At 35.9% G+C, this 15,852-nt stretch overlaps 2 protein-coding genes across 3 annotated transcripts; both read left to right on the top strand.

Moving 5' to 3' along the window:
- The first annotated feature begins 1,446 nt into the window (after positions 1–1,446).
- On the top strand, positions 1,447–9,208 carry LOC122275060 (calcium-dependent protein kinase 20-like). 2 transcript variants are annotated; one of them, XM_043083999.1, is made up of 8 exons: positions 1,447–3,076; positions 3,470–3,613; positions 3,714–3,866; positions 4,717–4,832; positions 5,156–5,323; positions 8,248–8,472; positions 8,566–8,698; positions 9,010–9,208. In XM_043083999.1, exons 1-7 carry the CDS (start codon positions 2,104–2,106, stop codon positions 8,644–8,646), a joined length of 1,860 nt encoding a protein of 619 aa, XP_042939933.1. In that variant the 5' UTR covers positions 1,447–2,103; the 3' UTR covers positions 8,647–8,698; positions 9,010–9,208. The 2 variants fall into 2 exon arrangements, with proteins under 2 accessions (XP_042939933.1, XP_042939932.1); XM_043083998.1 differs by having other exon boundaries at positions 8,566–8,702.
- Positions 9,209–9,543: 335 nt separating this feature from the next.
- LOC122275920 (putative leucine-rich repeat receptor-like serine/threonine-protein kinase At2g24130) lies at positions 9,544–10,782 on the top strand. The gene has a single exon (XM_043085266.1). The coding sequence runs from the start codon at positions 9,544–9,546 to the stop codon at positions 10,780–10,782; it is 1,239 nt and encodes a 412-aa protein (XP_042941200.1).
- The last annotated feature ends 5,070 nt before the right edge of the window (positions 10,783–15,852 follow it).

Below are 15,852 nucleotides of genomic sequence, written 5' to 3'. Positions count from 1 at the left end.
ATAACTGAATATTAATATGTGTATTAATTTAATATGATTGGTTAAAAATAAATTTTATTAAAAAAATATTAATTTTAATTTTAAATATAAAAAAATTAATATTAATATGTAGATTAATACGTGATTTTTTTTATACGTAATAAAACTAAGACAGTAAATGTAGTACCATCGTTTGATTTTTTGAAATAATATGAAATTATTCTGTCCAGAGAATAATAATAATAATTAAAAAAATTCATGAAAATTCACATGTTTCTAATTGACTGGGATCGAGCAGTCCCAGAGGTTCTCCAGGAATCTGGCATTTGGATCTTCTTTATGTTTTATTTTGGAGTCAAATGGCAGGCAGGACAAATCCGGCATATACGATAGGATAGTTCTGGGTATTCTTTAGCTATACGTGTGCGTTCTTTTCATTATTGAAAGATTCTTCAGCGTATTTAATTAAAAACTAAATTAATTATAATTTATTTTGAAACTCTATTTTAAAATTAAATAGAGGGTAGTTATTAAAAATATTAAAGTTAAAACTAATTTTTTAAAGCTTTTAATTAATTAAATAGTTTCTTATCCAAATAGATTCCACCTTATAATTTATTGTTCGAATAGTTTTTATGTTTTAGAGAGGTAGATATAATATCTGTAACTTACATTATTGAAAAATAATAATTTCAGTCGTGAGTGTGTAAGCATTATAAAATTATTTAAAAAAAATAAATAAATGTGATATCTAAATAGACTCTACTTTTTTTCGTATCGACTGTATATTGTTTATACATTTCACGATCATATACAATTGATCAACTATTAAAATATAAGGTTTTAAGGACAAAAATCGAACATAATTATAAAGCTACTATATTGAGATCGTTGCTCTCAAATTTCCTCAAATAAAATGAAAAATTAATCTCAAATGGAAAACGAAACACAAGTTATGGTCCATGACAGAATTATATTAGAATTTTTAACGAGGATGCGACATTGTCAATATACGGGCCTTACCAAAACCTTTTACATGTTGTTACTGATTTTTTCTTTAAAAAAAAAGGGTCGATTAAAACAAGCGAAATTGTTGTCTCTATTCTCTTTTTCTTCTCTCTCTGAAAAACACAGAATAATATATTAAAATCATTTTATTATATGAAGTAATATAAATGGAATAGGAAATATGGTAAAATATGAAATAATGGTTGATAAATGACGATATTATTAAAGTTGTGTTTGGATAGTGAAGTAATTATTTCATATATTCTGTGAATAGTAATAAGAAAATAATAATAAAATATTAAATAATAATAAATAATAGTATAAAATAAAAAAATATTAAAATATTCTGCTTCACCATCTAAACAGCCGTCGGAAGGAATCATGAATGGCATGCAATTATAATTAAATAATTATATATTTTTGGAAGTACTGTTACATATATGCATGCTTAATGCATTGTTCAATGTCACCCATAATACGCATTACGCACGCATCGGTATCCTTCGTTCTAATCGTTTGTTTTTTCCTTGTAGCGTCAATCTCTCCTCTCTCTCTCTGTGCTAAACAACCTGGACATGGCGTCCCCTCCATTTTTTGAATGAAGCAAATCCATTACGTACGGGGCATCGGATCGTCTGATCAACGTCGTCTTCTTCTTCTTCTCCACAACGACTATGCTTCCTGCTTTCAATCCCAATAGGTCCATTTCCTGCACTTGCTCGGTTTTTTCCTCCGTTTCCTTTCTCTCCTTGAACGTATTCTCGCACTCACGCATTTTTGCAATTTATGTTTTATAATAACCCTTTTTGCATTATCCCGAGCTTATCTATTTTTTCGTTCCTTTTCCCTATCATGCTTTTGTAATCATTCTGAATGCTTGATTGGATTTTCATAATTTTTGAGAATTTGGATCTAAGACAAATGCAATTAGGGTTTCCAAATGCACGGTTTTAGAGCAAAAAAGATGCCTTTTTGGGGTTGTGAATTAGTTCGAGGTTTCTGATCTGATCACACGGCTGGAGCTTGAATGCATTTAGCTTTACGAGGGAGATCGATTAGGATGTTGGGGATTCCAGATAGGGATTTAATAAGGACTTGAGAGATTGGTATATTTTCATGGGGAACACATGCGTAGGTCCAAGTCTTAGTTCTAATGGATTCTTGCAATCTGTTACTGCTGCGGTCTGGCGAACTCGGCCCCCAGAGGATCGTCTTCCCCCACCCAGTGCCGAAACCTGCGGCAAAAGTGCTTCAAGTGCTGGTCCAGATTCCTCTAAAGACTCTCATGCTCCTGTAGGTCACGTTTCTCCTAAAGGTTCCGAGGCTCCAACGCCAGTTCAGAGCACACCGCCTGAGATGGTGAAAATTGCCAATGAGCAAGCTAAACCACAAGAACCTGAAAAACTCGTTAAGCAAGAGGTACCTGTAAAGCAGGAGGTAGCGGAGAAACCTGTCAAGCAGGATGTAACGGAGAAACCCGTCAAGCAAGAGGTAAAAGAGGGGGGAAATAAGGCTGAGGATGGCGGGAAACCCAAGAAACCCACTCATGTGAAGCGGGCTTCGAGTGTAGGACTTCAAATGGAATCTGTGTTGGGGAGGAAGACGGAGAATTTAAAGGAGAAGTATACTTTAGGCCGAAAGCTGGGGCAAGGGCAGTTTGGGACGACGTTTCTGTGCTTAGAGAAAGGAACTAATAGGGAGTTTGCTTGCAAATCTATTGCAAAGAGGAAACTGACTACGGAGGAGGATGTGGAGGATGTTAGAAGGGAGATTCAGATAATGCACCATTTGGCTGGTCACCCCAATGTGATACAAATTGGGGGTGCCTATGAGGATGCTGTTGCGGTTCATGTTGTCATGGAACTTTGTGCGGGTGGGGAGCTTTTTGATAGGATTATACAGAAGGGGCATTATACAGAGAGAAAAGCAGCTGAGCTTGCAAGGATAATAGCTGGTGTCGTGGAAGCATGTCATTCTTTGGGTGTAATGCATCGGGACTTGAAGCCAGAGAATTTTCTCTTTGTCAACCAGGAAGAGGATTCAGCACTTAAAACAATAGACTTTGGGCTTTCGGTGTTCTTTCGGCCAGGTACAAATTTTTTTATTGGTTATGTGTTGTTTATATCATTCAAGTAATTGATCAAAAGCATTATTTTCTTATGTTTGTCTGATGTTGTACTTATAAAAAATATGTTTGCCTGGCTTTGCACAATTATACTGTGAAGGTGGCAAGTAACTTATAAAAAAAGGTGGCAAGTTACTTAAGTCCTCATTTTGGCACGCACGAAGTTTTGATATCGATCAATATGTTTGAATTTTAAACAATTTCGTGAGTAGTTGACCATTCCAAGCGTTTCTTTCCCTATGATGGCATGGGATGTGGCTGAATTTAAACTTGTTGACGATCATTGCTTTCCTCTGCACGACTTTAGATTGGGTCCCTTTCTGTGTCTGAACTTGAGAACATAATTCATCCTTTTAGGTGAAACTTTCACTGATGTGGTTGGAAGCCCTTATTACGTGGCCCCCGAAGTGTTGCGGAAGCATTATGGTCCAGAATGTGATGTTTGGAGTGCTGGGGTGATTATTTACATCTTATTAAGTGGTGTCCCTCCTTTCTGGGATGGTGAGAATATCACGGTTCATAGCTTTTCCATATTCTTTGTGCATTTAGTATGCATAGATCAATTACATCTGATTTCATTGTGTGCTATGCTATATATCAGAGACGGAGCAAGGGATTTTTGAGCAAGTCCTAAAAGGAGAGCTTGACTTTATATCAGAACCATGGCCTAGTATATCAGATAGTGCAAAGGATCTGGTTCGAAGAATGCTTATAAGAGATCCCAAGAAGCGGCTGAAAGCCCACGAAGTTCTTTGTGAGTATGCATGGCTTAACGACTTGGATCTTGTTATTATGTTGTAATCAAACTTTACTGACTTTGCTATCAAGTTGTTTATTTCTTTGTTAGAGATGCCTAATCGGTAGTCCTTCATATTTAACGAAATGGTGCGGATATGCTGCATGGTATTATTTTGGATGTCATTTGAGTTGTTTGGATACACTATGTTGTTTTTGTTCCTTCATGAACGGTAGAGGCAAATGTCCATCTGTTTTTACCAATTTAGCAAATTTATCCTTTCAGCTGAAAATAGAAAAGCTACAGCTTGGGGGGGGGGTCCAAGGGGCTCGATGCCATCATCGTGTTATCCTGGCTGGTAACATGGGATAGAGCAAGTCTTTGTATTGATTTACTATAATTTAGGGAAGGTTTATTTGTACTGTTCACAACTACATCGTCACTTAAAGATAAAAAAAAAAAAACTTCTGCCATCTTTGACCATGGCAGCAACAAGGGGTTCTATGATTGGAGAGAAGAATCTATAAACTGTAAAGAATCCCTGTCCTCTATAATCACATCCTATCTGGCTTGGATAACTCATGGTAGGAAGGTGGCTCATTACTCTCCTATTTCTAAAAGTTAGGAGCATAAAGGATAATCAAAAGGCCATCTAACATATTCTAGGTATATTATCAGAAGATTTATGACAAGCATATTTGTCAAGCAACTAAATATTACAAAAGAAGACCTTGGTCAATATGCTGTCAATCTCAGCATCAGTTATATAATGATTTAAATTCTTGACACCTGACACCAATTTGTTTTCTGTATTTCTTTTATCATAAGGCATAGCAGTCCACTGAGTGGTGCTTTTGTTTCTCTGCAGGCCACCCTTGGGTTCAGATTGAAGGTGTTGCACCTGATAATCCTCTTGATCCTGCTGTACTAACTCGCTTGAAGCAATTCTCTGCCATGAATAAGTTAAAGAAAATGGCTATCAGAGTGAGTATTTTCATCCTTCAATTCTAAAATTTAGGGATATCACATTGTCGTAGATGCAATTTTGGAATGTTATTTCATATAAATGCCCATAGTGAGTGTATCTCATGACGCATATGGTACTAGTTTGGTTGCCTGGAAATGACCCATTGTGCAAAAATATATCTTTTTTGTTGAATATTTATACATTTTGTTAGTAGAAACGTCTTGGTTTTTATCTTTAGTTGATTTATAAAAAGGAAAAGACTTTGTAAATATTTAAATGCTGTTTAAACATTATTGTGATCTCTTTAAGGTATGATTTGTGATCTCTATTTATTTTGTAGGTCATTGCTGAAAGCCTCTCTGAAGAGGAAATTGCTGGTCTGAAGGAAATGTTCAACATGTTAGACACAGATAAAAGTGGACAAATCACTCTTGAGGAACTAAAAACTGGTTTGCAAAGAGTGGGATGTATTCTCAAGGATTCTGAAATTAGTGGATTAATGCAAGCGGTGAGTGCTATTTTAGTGCACATTGAGAGTTTTATTTGTGCATGTAGCATATGGTCCCTAAAAAGTAAGGTTGACAGTTTCTGTCGAGTGAATTGATTGGTGTCGAGTTCAGTCAAGGTCCGATCATATATGAGTAAACCCAACCCAGTCCAGATAACTGAACATATCAGGCATATTGACATGAACTAGACTCGCTCAACACAACATGTTTTGTTGAATATTGCACTTTGTTAGTCCCACATCGGTGGGATTAATAAAATTGGCATAAGCCATGTATTATAAATAAGAGGCTTAACCTCTTAGTTCAAGTGCACCAGTTGAAAGCTTATCTAATAACTTTTAACTTTAGTTAAATTCCTCTATTAACCTTTTGTAAAAGGGGAAGAGGTGTAAAGTTAAAGTTTTACTAGTGAGGTAACTTTGTAGGTGTAGTGAGGAGAAAAATTGTGTGATTGTAACAATTTTTCACATAGTAAATTTTCTTCTCTGGGTTTGGTGGTTTTTCTCCTGTTTTGGAGTTTCCACGTAAATTTCTTATGTTGTTATTATTTCTCTCTTTTTCTTATTATTCCTGCAAATGGTAGATCCTAGGGGGGTTGAATTTGGAGGTCCAAATTTCCAACAATTGGTATCAGAGCCACTAGGTTCTTTTTGTGGGGTGGAGCTTTGATGTGGTAGTGTAGATACGTACAGTCTAAAGAGGTTCTGTCTAGGAGATTGAAAATTTTAAGTGTGTCCATTGTGACCCTCCAATCTTTCCTGGGAACTGACTTGGTGAGGTACTATTCATTTCTACAGTAAAATTCATCGAAGCAATGCCAGGAAGTAGGCCTTCAAATCTTGTCAAATTTAAGGTGGAGAAATTTGATGGGAGAATCAATTTTGGTTTGTGGCAAGTACAAGTCAAGGATGTCTTGATTCAATCAGGATTACACAAGGCATTGAAGGGCAGACCAACACATGAAGTCAGCACTGGTACTAGTGTGACTGGTGAAAGGAGTAGATCTAAAATGAGCGATGAAGTTTGGGAGGATCTGGATTTGAGAACAGTAAGTGCGATACATCTGTGCCTGACCAAAAATGTTCTTGCAAATGTGCATGGAATATCTACGGCAAAGGAACTCTGGGAAAAACTTGAAGAGTTGTATCAGACGGAGGGCATTTCAAATCGCGTGTACCTGAAGGAGCAGTTTCATACACTGCGAATGAGTGAAGATACAACTATTTCAGATCATTTAAGCGTTCTCAATGGCATTGTCGCTGAGCTAGAAGCTATTGGAGTTAAAATTGATGATGAGGATCAAGCCTTGAGACTCATCTGGTCTCTTCCACCTTCTTATGAGCACATGAAACCTATTTTGATACATGGGAAGGAGAAGATAATTTTTCCAGAGGTTACCAGTAAAATCTTTACTGAAGAGAGAAGACTAAGTAGTGGAAGTAATGTTCCACTTGAGAACTTAGCGATGGTAGCAGCTGGAAATGGGAAGATGAAGAACTCCATGTAGAAGAAAGTAATCTGCTGGGAGTGTGGACAATCTAGGCACGTCAAGAAAAATTGTCCAAGAGCTGGATCATGTTCGGCAAGTGGCTCCAAGTCAGTAAATGGAGATACTGATATTGATGCTAATATTGTGTCTCTCTCCATGGAAGATTTTGATCTTTAAAAAGAGACATGTACATCCTCATGGCATGCCGCTAATTCCCAAAGTTGTCATGATAGAGGATGTGTTAATATTAGCGGGTCCACAAGTTTGCACACATGCATTGGTTTGGCATTAATGTAGGGTGTGGTGGAAATTCATGTCGATGGCTGATGAACTTCCAGGAAAGCCAAACGTGGAAGTTACACCATAATTTTCAGCAATGTTATTTTCGACATGGGCCGAAGTGAAATGCTTGGAATTGGTTTATTCAAAATGGATATGCTTTTATGGTGAAGCATGATAGCAGAAGCTATGAAAATTTTCATTGAGGTGGAGCTTAGCTGTGGGACCAGTCAAAGTCGCAAGGTGGAAATTGTTGAATATTGCACTTTGTTAGTCTCACATCGGTGGGATTAATAAAATTGGCACAGGCCATGTATTATAAATAAGAGGCTTAGCCTCTTAGTTTAAGTGCACCAATTGAAAGCTTATCTAGTAACTTTTAACTTTAGTTAAATTCCTCTATTAACCTTTTGTAAAAGGGGAAGAGGTGTAAAGTTAAAGTTTTACTAGTGAGGTAGCTTTGTAGGTGTGGTGAGGAGAAAAATTGTGTGATTGTAACAATTTTTCACATAGTGAATTTTCTTCTCTGGGTTTGATGGTTTTTCTCCTGTTTTGGAGTTTCCACGTAAATTTCTTGTGTTGTTATTATTTCTTTATTTTTCTTGTTATTCCTGCAGAAGGTAGATCCTAGGGAGGTTGAATTTGGAGGTCCAAATTCCCAACATGTTTGACATCCAGATAGGGTGAACAGGCCCTACCCGACCTGACAATTTTTTAGCTGTTTTTGTTGTTAAATGGGTCATTTGGATCAACCTGCGGATTATGCATCGACACAATTATCAATCGGGTAATTCAATTGTACTAAAAATTAACTCTATTATTTTGTGTCAAGTCCATGTTAGGTTGGCGGGTCATGTCAATGATTGCCGACCTTGCTAAAAAGCATCCCCTTCTCCTCTGATCTTTTAGTGTGTATTATTTCTGGGGTTGGAAAGTGTCACTGTCCTTACTCTGTTCGAGTTGAGATCATCTAGCTGACAATGACCCAAATTAGGGTAACTTGTTCTGTGTGTGAAGAGCATGCACCTAATCATTCATTCATACAAATAAGCAGACTTCTTTGTTTTTGCATTGGGTCAATGAAGTTCTTAGCGATTTTAGTATCTTAATTTCTGTTTGTTTGATCAAACCTTTTTTTTTCTTGCAAAATTTTAGGCAGATGTTGACAATAGTGGTACCATAGACTATGGCGAGTTCATTGCAGCAATGCTCCATCTAAACAAGGTACAGAGGGAGGATCATTTGTACGCAGCCTTTTCATACTTTGACGAAGATGGGAGTGGATACATCACTCAAGATGAAATCCAACAGGCATGTGACCGGTTTGGCTTGGAAGATGTTCACCTAGAAGATATAATACGTGAAGTTGACCAAGATAACGTAAATGGCTTTCCCTACCAATTGTCTGTTCTAATTTATTCGCCCTCAACCCTATTGTTGTTATTATAATTTTCTTTTTGGCATTTTATACAGGATGGGCGCATTGATTATAACGAGTTTGTGGCTATGATGCAAGACACTGTTTTGGACAGAAGGGCCCACAAAGCAACATAAGTATATCTTTAAGATTAATACCTAATCCTAAATGACAAACCAACAAGAGTCGGTAGGTAATATTTTTTCTTTAGCTAAATTTGATCTTTCATATATAGCTTAACAAAATTTGAAAGGCATACTGTTGTAAAGGTCAGCCAGGCTTCGGAGTGGGAGAGACTGATTCTTTTGCTCATTTAGTAGTGTTATACCTCTTTGCATTTACTCAGTTTCTATTGAATAGTTGAAATTTATTGATTTATTTTACCAAACCTATATTCTATATATATATATATATATAAATTTATGGGAAGCCTGTTGGCAACCTGATCTTGATCTTGTTTTCTATTTCACCTTACTTTTTCTGTTGCTACTGGACTCCAGGGACCTTTCTTTGTTAACCTCGCCTGAAACCATGGTTATGCTCTCCATTTGTACACTGTACTAAGTTCACCATTTGGCTCATGGCTTACGGCGTCAGCTCACAGCATCGGACCAGTGAATTAAGCTTGAAATGCCAAAAGTAGGAAAAGGATAACTAGTTGACATTGATTTTCTTACACTAATTGGCTGTTTCTTGCTCTTGTTCGTGTGGTTATATCCTTTTGATATTGACTTTAACGTTTCATGTGCCATGTATATATGTTCGTTCCATTAAAAAATTGACTAGAAAAAGAAAGGTAGGTTGAATTGGTTGGAAAAAAAAAACCAAAGCACGATCCATCTTTGATCATTCCACTGGACTTGAGAAATATTCCAATGCAAGTATTCCATGTTCTTGAAATGACTATAGGATTTATTTAACAAATAATTCCCCATTCAAAGGTTGTCTGCAGCTATTTCATACATGCACGCCGAGGTTCAAGAATAATATAAAAAGACTTTGAGAAACCAACCATTCCAACAATCCCTCAACCCATGGCTAGATTACTGCAATATTCCTCCTTCTCCCTTTGTTTCCATTCTATCATTGTGGCCACAGTATTAAGTTCTATCCCAACGCTTATTCTTTCATCAACCCTATACTCTGATATCCAAGTGCTCCGCACCCTGAAGCGTTCTGTTGATCACAGCTCCATCTTTCCAACATCTTACCTTACTACTTGGGACTTCACGGTGGATCCCTGCGAAAGTACTGGTAAACAGTTTCTCGGAATAGTATGCAGTATTCCTCTAGATAATGCTCCTAGCAGAATTATAGCAATTGATCTAGATGGCGTTGGATATGATGGGTTTCTGTCGCCGTCGATCGGGAACTTAACCGAGCTCACCACCCTCAGCCTAAACAATAACAAGTTCCGCAGAACCATACCAGAATCGATCTCCAATCTTAAAAAGCTCACCCGGCTTTCACTGGCGGATAATTGCATCACGGGCACCATTCCTACTGAAATCACTTTACTCAAGAATCTTGAATATCTAGACATTTCAGGAAACTTTCTCACTGGCTCAATTCCAACTAATATCTCCAGATTACGAAGCTTGGCCTACTTAAGTTTTTCAGGCAACGCATTCACAGGCACAATTCCTGACCTCGCAGGGTTGTGGCAACTTGAAACTCTAGATCTTTCTTCCAATCAACTCTTTGGAAATCTGCCACATTTTCCTACGAGATTGAAAACACTGTCTCTAAACAGCAATATACTTTCAGGCGACATTTCTCGTGTTAAGATGTTCAACGACCTTAGACGACTAGATCTAAGTGACAACAGGTTTTCAGGTCACATAAGCAAGGACATTGTTTCATTACCTAGGTTGGTTCACCTTAATGTTTCAATGAACCGTTTCACCGCAATAGGGACACGTAACTTTTCCAGGGAAGAGACACAACTTCAAGTGCTTGACGCAGAAAAAAACAATCTCCATGGTCGTCTGCCTATAAATTTGACCACAATGCAGAATTTAGACACCATTAATCTAGCGCATAATAAATTGGCTGGGCCATTATCAATAGAATATGGAAACAGATTAGAGAATTCATGGAGAGTCCTGTACTTGGATCACAACTTTCTGTCAGGAAATGTTTCACAAGAGTTCATTGTTCATGCACCACGGATCAAAGGCAGCCTTTCCAAAAACTGCCTTAGGTGTCCAATGTCCTCAACCTTATGCCGAGGAGGGCAAAGGTCAGCTTCAGAATGCCTGCAGGTACAATAATGGCAGCTAAGTACGTAGGAGTATTCGTCAGATCAAAATCGTATTGCATGCAGATCAATCATGAGGGGGGAAAGTAGAAAAGTTGTCTTTCATGCATTTTCTACAAATATATAAAATCCTAGTGATAATGGAAACGACGCAGGAATCTTTCATAAATAATGAAATTCTGGTCGATGTCATGACACCGTTAGAAGTCTCTACGTACTTCATTATAAGAAAATTACAAGTTATTTCTTATAAAAAATATTATTTTCTGTTAAAAAGAATTTGTTTTGATTATAAATAATCATTTTCATGGTATATAATCTGTCTCAAATAATCATTTTTCTTGTTGAGTATACAATTAGACTCTCTGATCAATTTCAGGGAGGGAGCAGTTCATCTGCCCCAGCCAGCTGGCACTACTCCATTGGTTGTATGGGACAGACAAGGCAGTTAAAATAATGTGGACAAGCCAAAGGAAAAGTGGGAAGTCATATATAATATATTGAGGCAGAGCAAGATCAGATGGAATAATAGGGGAATAGAGCTTAAAAGCCTATTATTCCATACATGGAGATCATTCGGGGCTTTAAGGCTTTTTAAACATGATCAATGCCCCACCAGATTCAAGTACTGCAGGATCGTCACACAGGCCGAGCATGCATGGATCCGAACATCATGTAAATTTATTAAATTATAAAGTGATAGTAACATACTATTATATATATATATATATATATATTAGTTTGATCCTAAAATAATTGCATGAATATATAATATCATTCCATCTAATTATTCAAGCTATTATATATTATTAATATTGCTTAACGAATCCTAAAAGGCCTGCAAGTACGTATAACGTCTGCCTCTCGGCCCTCTCTCACGTCCGCGATCGATCTCTCCTTTCTGATCTTTTCTTTTTCTTCTTCTACTTCAAGCCATGCACCGAACCCTGAAGCATGCAAACATGACCTAGCTGGGTCAAGGTAGAATTCCATGGGATTGTTTGAAAATTAAGCAGGAATAGAAGAAGCTGCTCCAATATTTGAGGATCTTTCAAGAGAGACCCGAATTAATATGACTAATAATATTTAAGAACCCTTTTCTACCTTAAATTGATATATATATATATATATATATATATAAAAGGTGAATTTTTTGGTCTCTCTCCATGCATGCAATAATTGACCTAGGATACTTTTTTTTTCTTTCCCTCATGCATCCAGCTCCCACGGGCCATAGCACATGACACTCGACCTACCGCACATGCAATTTAATCTTTTTCATGCGAATACGTACACAAATTACCTTTTTTTCCAACTTTCTAAAAACTCCATCGCACTAACTTCTGAATCCATCTTTCATTTTCAAGTCTCTTGTCTGAGAAATTAAGATTTCCAATTTATCAAATTTCACGACCTCTGCATTATAAGGATCATATTTTGTTTTTTTCACTTTCCACACATTGAATCGCAAACTGATCATTATCACAGACAGGCTGGTGATGACCTTTAATTAATTTCCTTGACTACTGATCCCCCATCACGTACACCTCACATCACAGCTTGCGGACACCGCGCGCGCTGATCATGTATATTTTTCCTGTACGTTTATTTTGATTTTCTCTAATTAGCTAGCTAGGACAAGTCGATTTTAAGAACTGAACGATCATCTATCTTCTCTCTGATCTCTTGCGTTATGCACATTACTTTGTGATCGATGCATTTGTCGTTGAATGAATTGGTTGTGATTTGCTTCGCATGCATTTCAACTTTTAACGTGATGATTCCTACTTTACCATGCCGAAAGCCCGAAAGAGGAGAAAAAGATTTGCTAACCGTCGTATCAGATACGTGAACAAAAAGATAAAATAAGATATACGTGGAAGAAGGACATGAATGCAGTTGCATGGAGTGAGATCTCCACGTGTCGAGTCTTGTGCGGTATTGAGTCGAAGCCACCACCAACTCGATCGATCTTACGTGGTGAGTTGTCTACACGAGCCGCGTCTGCAGTGTAAACGTGGCGAGGGAATGAAGCTAAGTCCAACTGCCTCTCATTGCCACGTCCTTTTCGCATGGCTTTTTCTCCCAAAAGCGGCACCGCCCCGCTTTATATTACACTGTGTGATAGAGAGAGAGTGTGTATTTCTCTCATCTGGGTATTATAAGCTTTGTATTTGTAAATTAAGAGACAACTATTTTTTTTTCTTTTTTCTGTAGAAAATGGATCGATTATTTTCTTTAAAAATGTTATTTGTTTAAAACATCTAGATTATATAAACTCATTATACTTGTCTAGAGTTAATTGGGATAATAATTTTGGAAGGTTTTAATCTGAAAAGAATATTCTCTTAAGAAAATCCGTGAGTTCTGATCCAGAATTAGATGAACAATTTGGTGATTATCAATTAATGCCAGCCTATGAAAAGAAAAAGAGAAAGTTGGTAGGGTTATTTTGCCATTAGAAAGATCATGGACGCTGGATGGAGTACTACTTGATATGCCACGTTTCGAGTGGTGGTGGAACGAGAGTGACCAAACATCCACCAGCAACAGAAGCGACAGACAGCTAATACTTTTACATCTCATATATATAAAATCTTCGAATTTTATTACTCATATATAGATTATATATTATATTTTTTTTTAATTTTATTATTCTTAAATTAATTGTATTCTTCTACTCATTAATTATTTACATATTATACATTTGATAAGATAAAAAATAAAAAATAAAAAATAAAAAAAATTATATATAATATGTAGGGATGATAATGATCATCGAGAACCACCAAAACTTTCCTAATTAATTTTGGTGACTACTTTGTCCATTCCCTCCATCGTCAAAGCATAAATCATGTCTCTACGCCTTTAGTCTTTAAACGATCGATCAATGTGGCTCCACATTTTTTTTTTTTTAAATACTAAAACAGTCATAATATTCATCAGGCCGATATCTTATCTAAATTATTGATACAAATAGAAACCTAAACAATTTTGATAAAATTCGAAACAATATCTGATCGATCATTAAAATATTCTTTTGAAACCATTTTTCAAACTCTAATAAAAATATTTATAAAAGGATTATTTTTATATTCAAGCAAATAATTCTTTAGGAAATTTCTAGTTCCTTATAATCGATCGGCCTTTCGTGGTGCCATATTATAACAGCTTAATTTAAGCCCCCAATAATTAGAGTAGTGTGGGGAACAGGAGTAGACACTACATACGTACTGCATTATCCAATTGGCCAAAATAATTTAATACGTCTTCAAGAGATCAGATTGGATAGATCGACGAATTTTCAATCTAGATCATGTCTGATTTGTTTTCAGATTATAATCATATCAGAGTATAAAACAGTTCTAATTAGTGCTATAAGTTTAATTAATCAGCAAAATCCGAAAAGTACCATGCCATGATAGCCTCACTGGTGCACCACCGAAAGCAAGCAATTAATTAATTAATTAATTATATAAAGGTTAATTAATAATTAATAGCAGAAAGCTACGTTAATTATAGAAAGCCATCAATTTATAATTATATATATATAGGATCTTGGCTAGCTCCTAGCTCCTATATATATAATATATATCAAAAGTAGAAATCGATGAAACCTGTCCAACATTTGATTTATATCATTAATTAATTGGACGAATTATCAGGACATGAATATATAATATTTGGTATTCTCAATCAACTTATAACTAAGAGTCTACAATGTCATGGAGTACTCTAGATCTCCAATGATCGATATTGTAGACACAAGTGCCATGCTTGCTAATTCAAAATGCATGTATTAATGGGAGCTCCACCACATCATCATGATCATGTACTGAGACGACTGATATATATAAGTGCTTCAAATCATCATGACCTAAGTTTCCACTCTAATTCACCTCTAATTTCAATTCTCCATGATGTATATCTCTTCCCCTCCATCCTTAATTACTTTGTTAATTAGGCCAAGCATGATCTTGATGCATGTTAATTGCAGAATCGCGCACGCCTTGTTTTCTGTCGGATACTGCATGATGCTAGTTTAAGCAACAAAATTAAAATAGTATTGGACTAAAATTAGAGTATTTCATGTGAATATTCTAATGCGCACACACACATATATATATATATATATATATATAGAAAAATTTAATTTATAAGCTGATGTGGATAATAAATCTAGTAAAATGTTTACATGACATAATTTGATCTGAAAAAAAAAAATTTTAAAATTTAAATCTTACAAATCAAATTTTATTATTTAAGTGATGTCGATAGTTTACATACCGGCTTGAAAATATAATAAATCATATATATATATATATATATATAAATAGCTCAAGGCCGACCGATGGCTATTTAGCGTACTTACGTATAATATGAAAGCCAACATGAATGTTATTGGAGAAAGTAATTAATTAAAAACATGATATTATAGAATAACAAGATAATAACATCGATCAGAACTACTTCAATTGATGGCGGAGAGATGGGGATGGGGTAAATTATAAAGGGGAGAATTGGTGTCAGTAAGATCAGTAATAGCTAGGAAAGGAAGACATGCACCTGGCCGGCCTGTATGAAAATATTTTACTAGTAATATTTTGACTTTTGAGAGAATATATATCATGATCATGCGGAGGAGAAATAATTTGTACAAATTTTAAATAGACAAACCACATAAAAGTCTTATTTATAAAAAAGTAGACTAGGATTCACATTTTCTTATAAAGGGTGTATTCTGAATTTGTATATTTGAGATTTGTATCTAATATTACTTTATGTGAAAACTCAGCTTTAGTTGAAATGCAGGGATCATTAAGTACTTGGCCGTTAGATAATTTTAAGGCCAATACGATAAAAAAATACACGTACGTATCGTATTGGTTTTAATTTTCTTAGTCCCCCCCTATCTGGTTTTTAGCATAACCAAAAAGATCATATATTATTGAATCAAGGCTAAAGTAGGAGTAAGCTAGCATATGTCTAGTTCGGACTTCTAAACGTACACCATAGAATATTTCATGTCGTTTGGGAGAAAACGACAACCCACTGTCGTTATGCGCCTTGTGCGTTGGAGGAG

This window comes from Carya illinoinensis, chromosome 9 (genome assembly GCF_018687715.1).
Source record: "Carya illinoinensis cultivar Pawnee chromosome 9, C.illinoinensisPawnee_v1, whole genome shotgun sequence".
Classification (NCBI taxonomy): Eukaryota; Viridiplantae; Streptophyta; class Magnoliopsida; order Fagales; family Juglandaceae; genus Carya; species Carya illinoinensis.
Note: the sequence above shows the minus strand (reverse complement) of the source record. Positions and strands in the feature narration are given on the sequence as shown.

Excerpts from the sequence above, each read along its gene's own strand:
- LOC122275060 (XM_043083999.1), top strand. The coding sequence starts at position 2,104 with ATGGGGAACACATGCGTAGGTCCAAGTCTTAGTTCTAATGGATTCTTG. Across the intron at positions 3,077-3,469 it reads TTCGGTGTTCTTTCGGCCAG|GTGAAACTTTCACTGATGTG; the intron begins GTACAAATTTTT and ends TCATCCTTTTAG. Across the intron at positions 8,473-8,565 it reads GTGAAGTTGACCAAGATAAC|GATGGGCGCATTGATTATAA; the intron begins GTAAATGGCTTT and ends CATTTTATACAG.
- LOC122275920 (XM_043085266.1), top strand. The coding sequence starts at position 9,544 with ATGGCTAGATTACTGCAATATTCCTCCTTCTCCCTTTGTTTCCATTCT.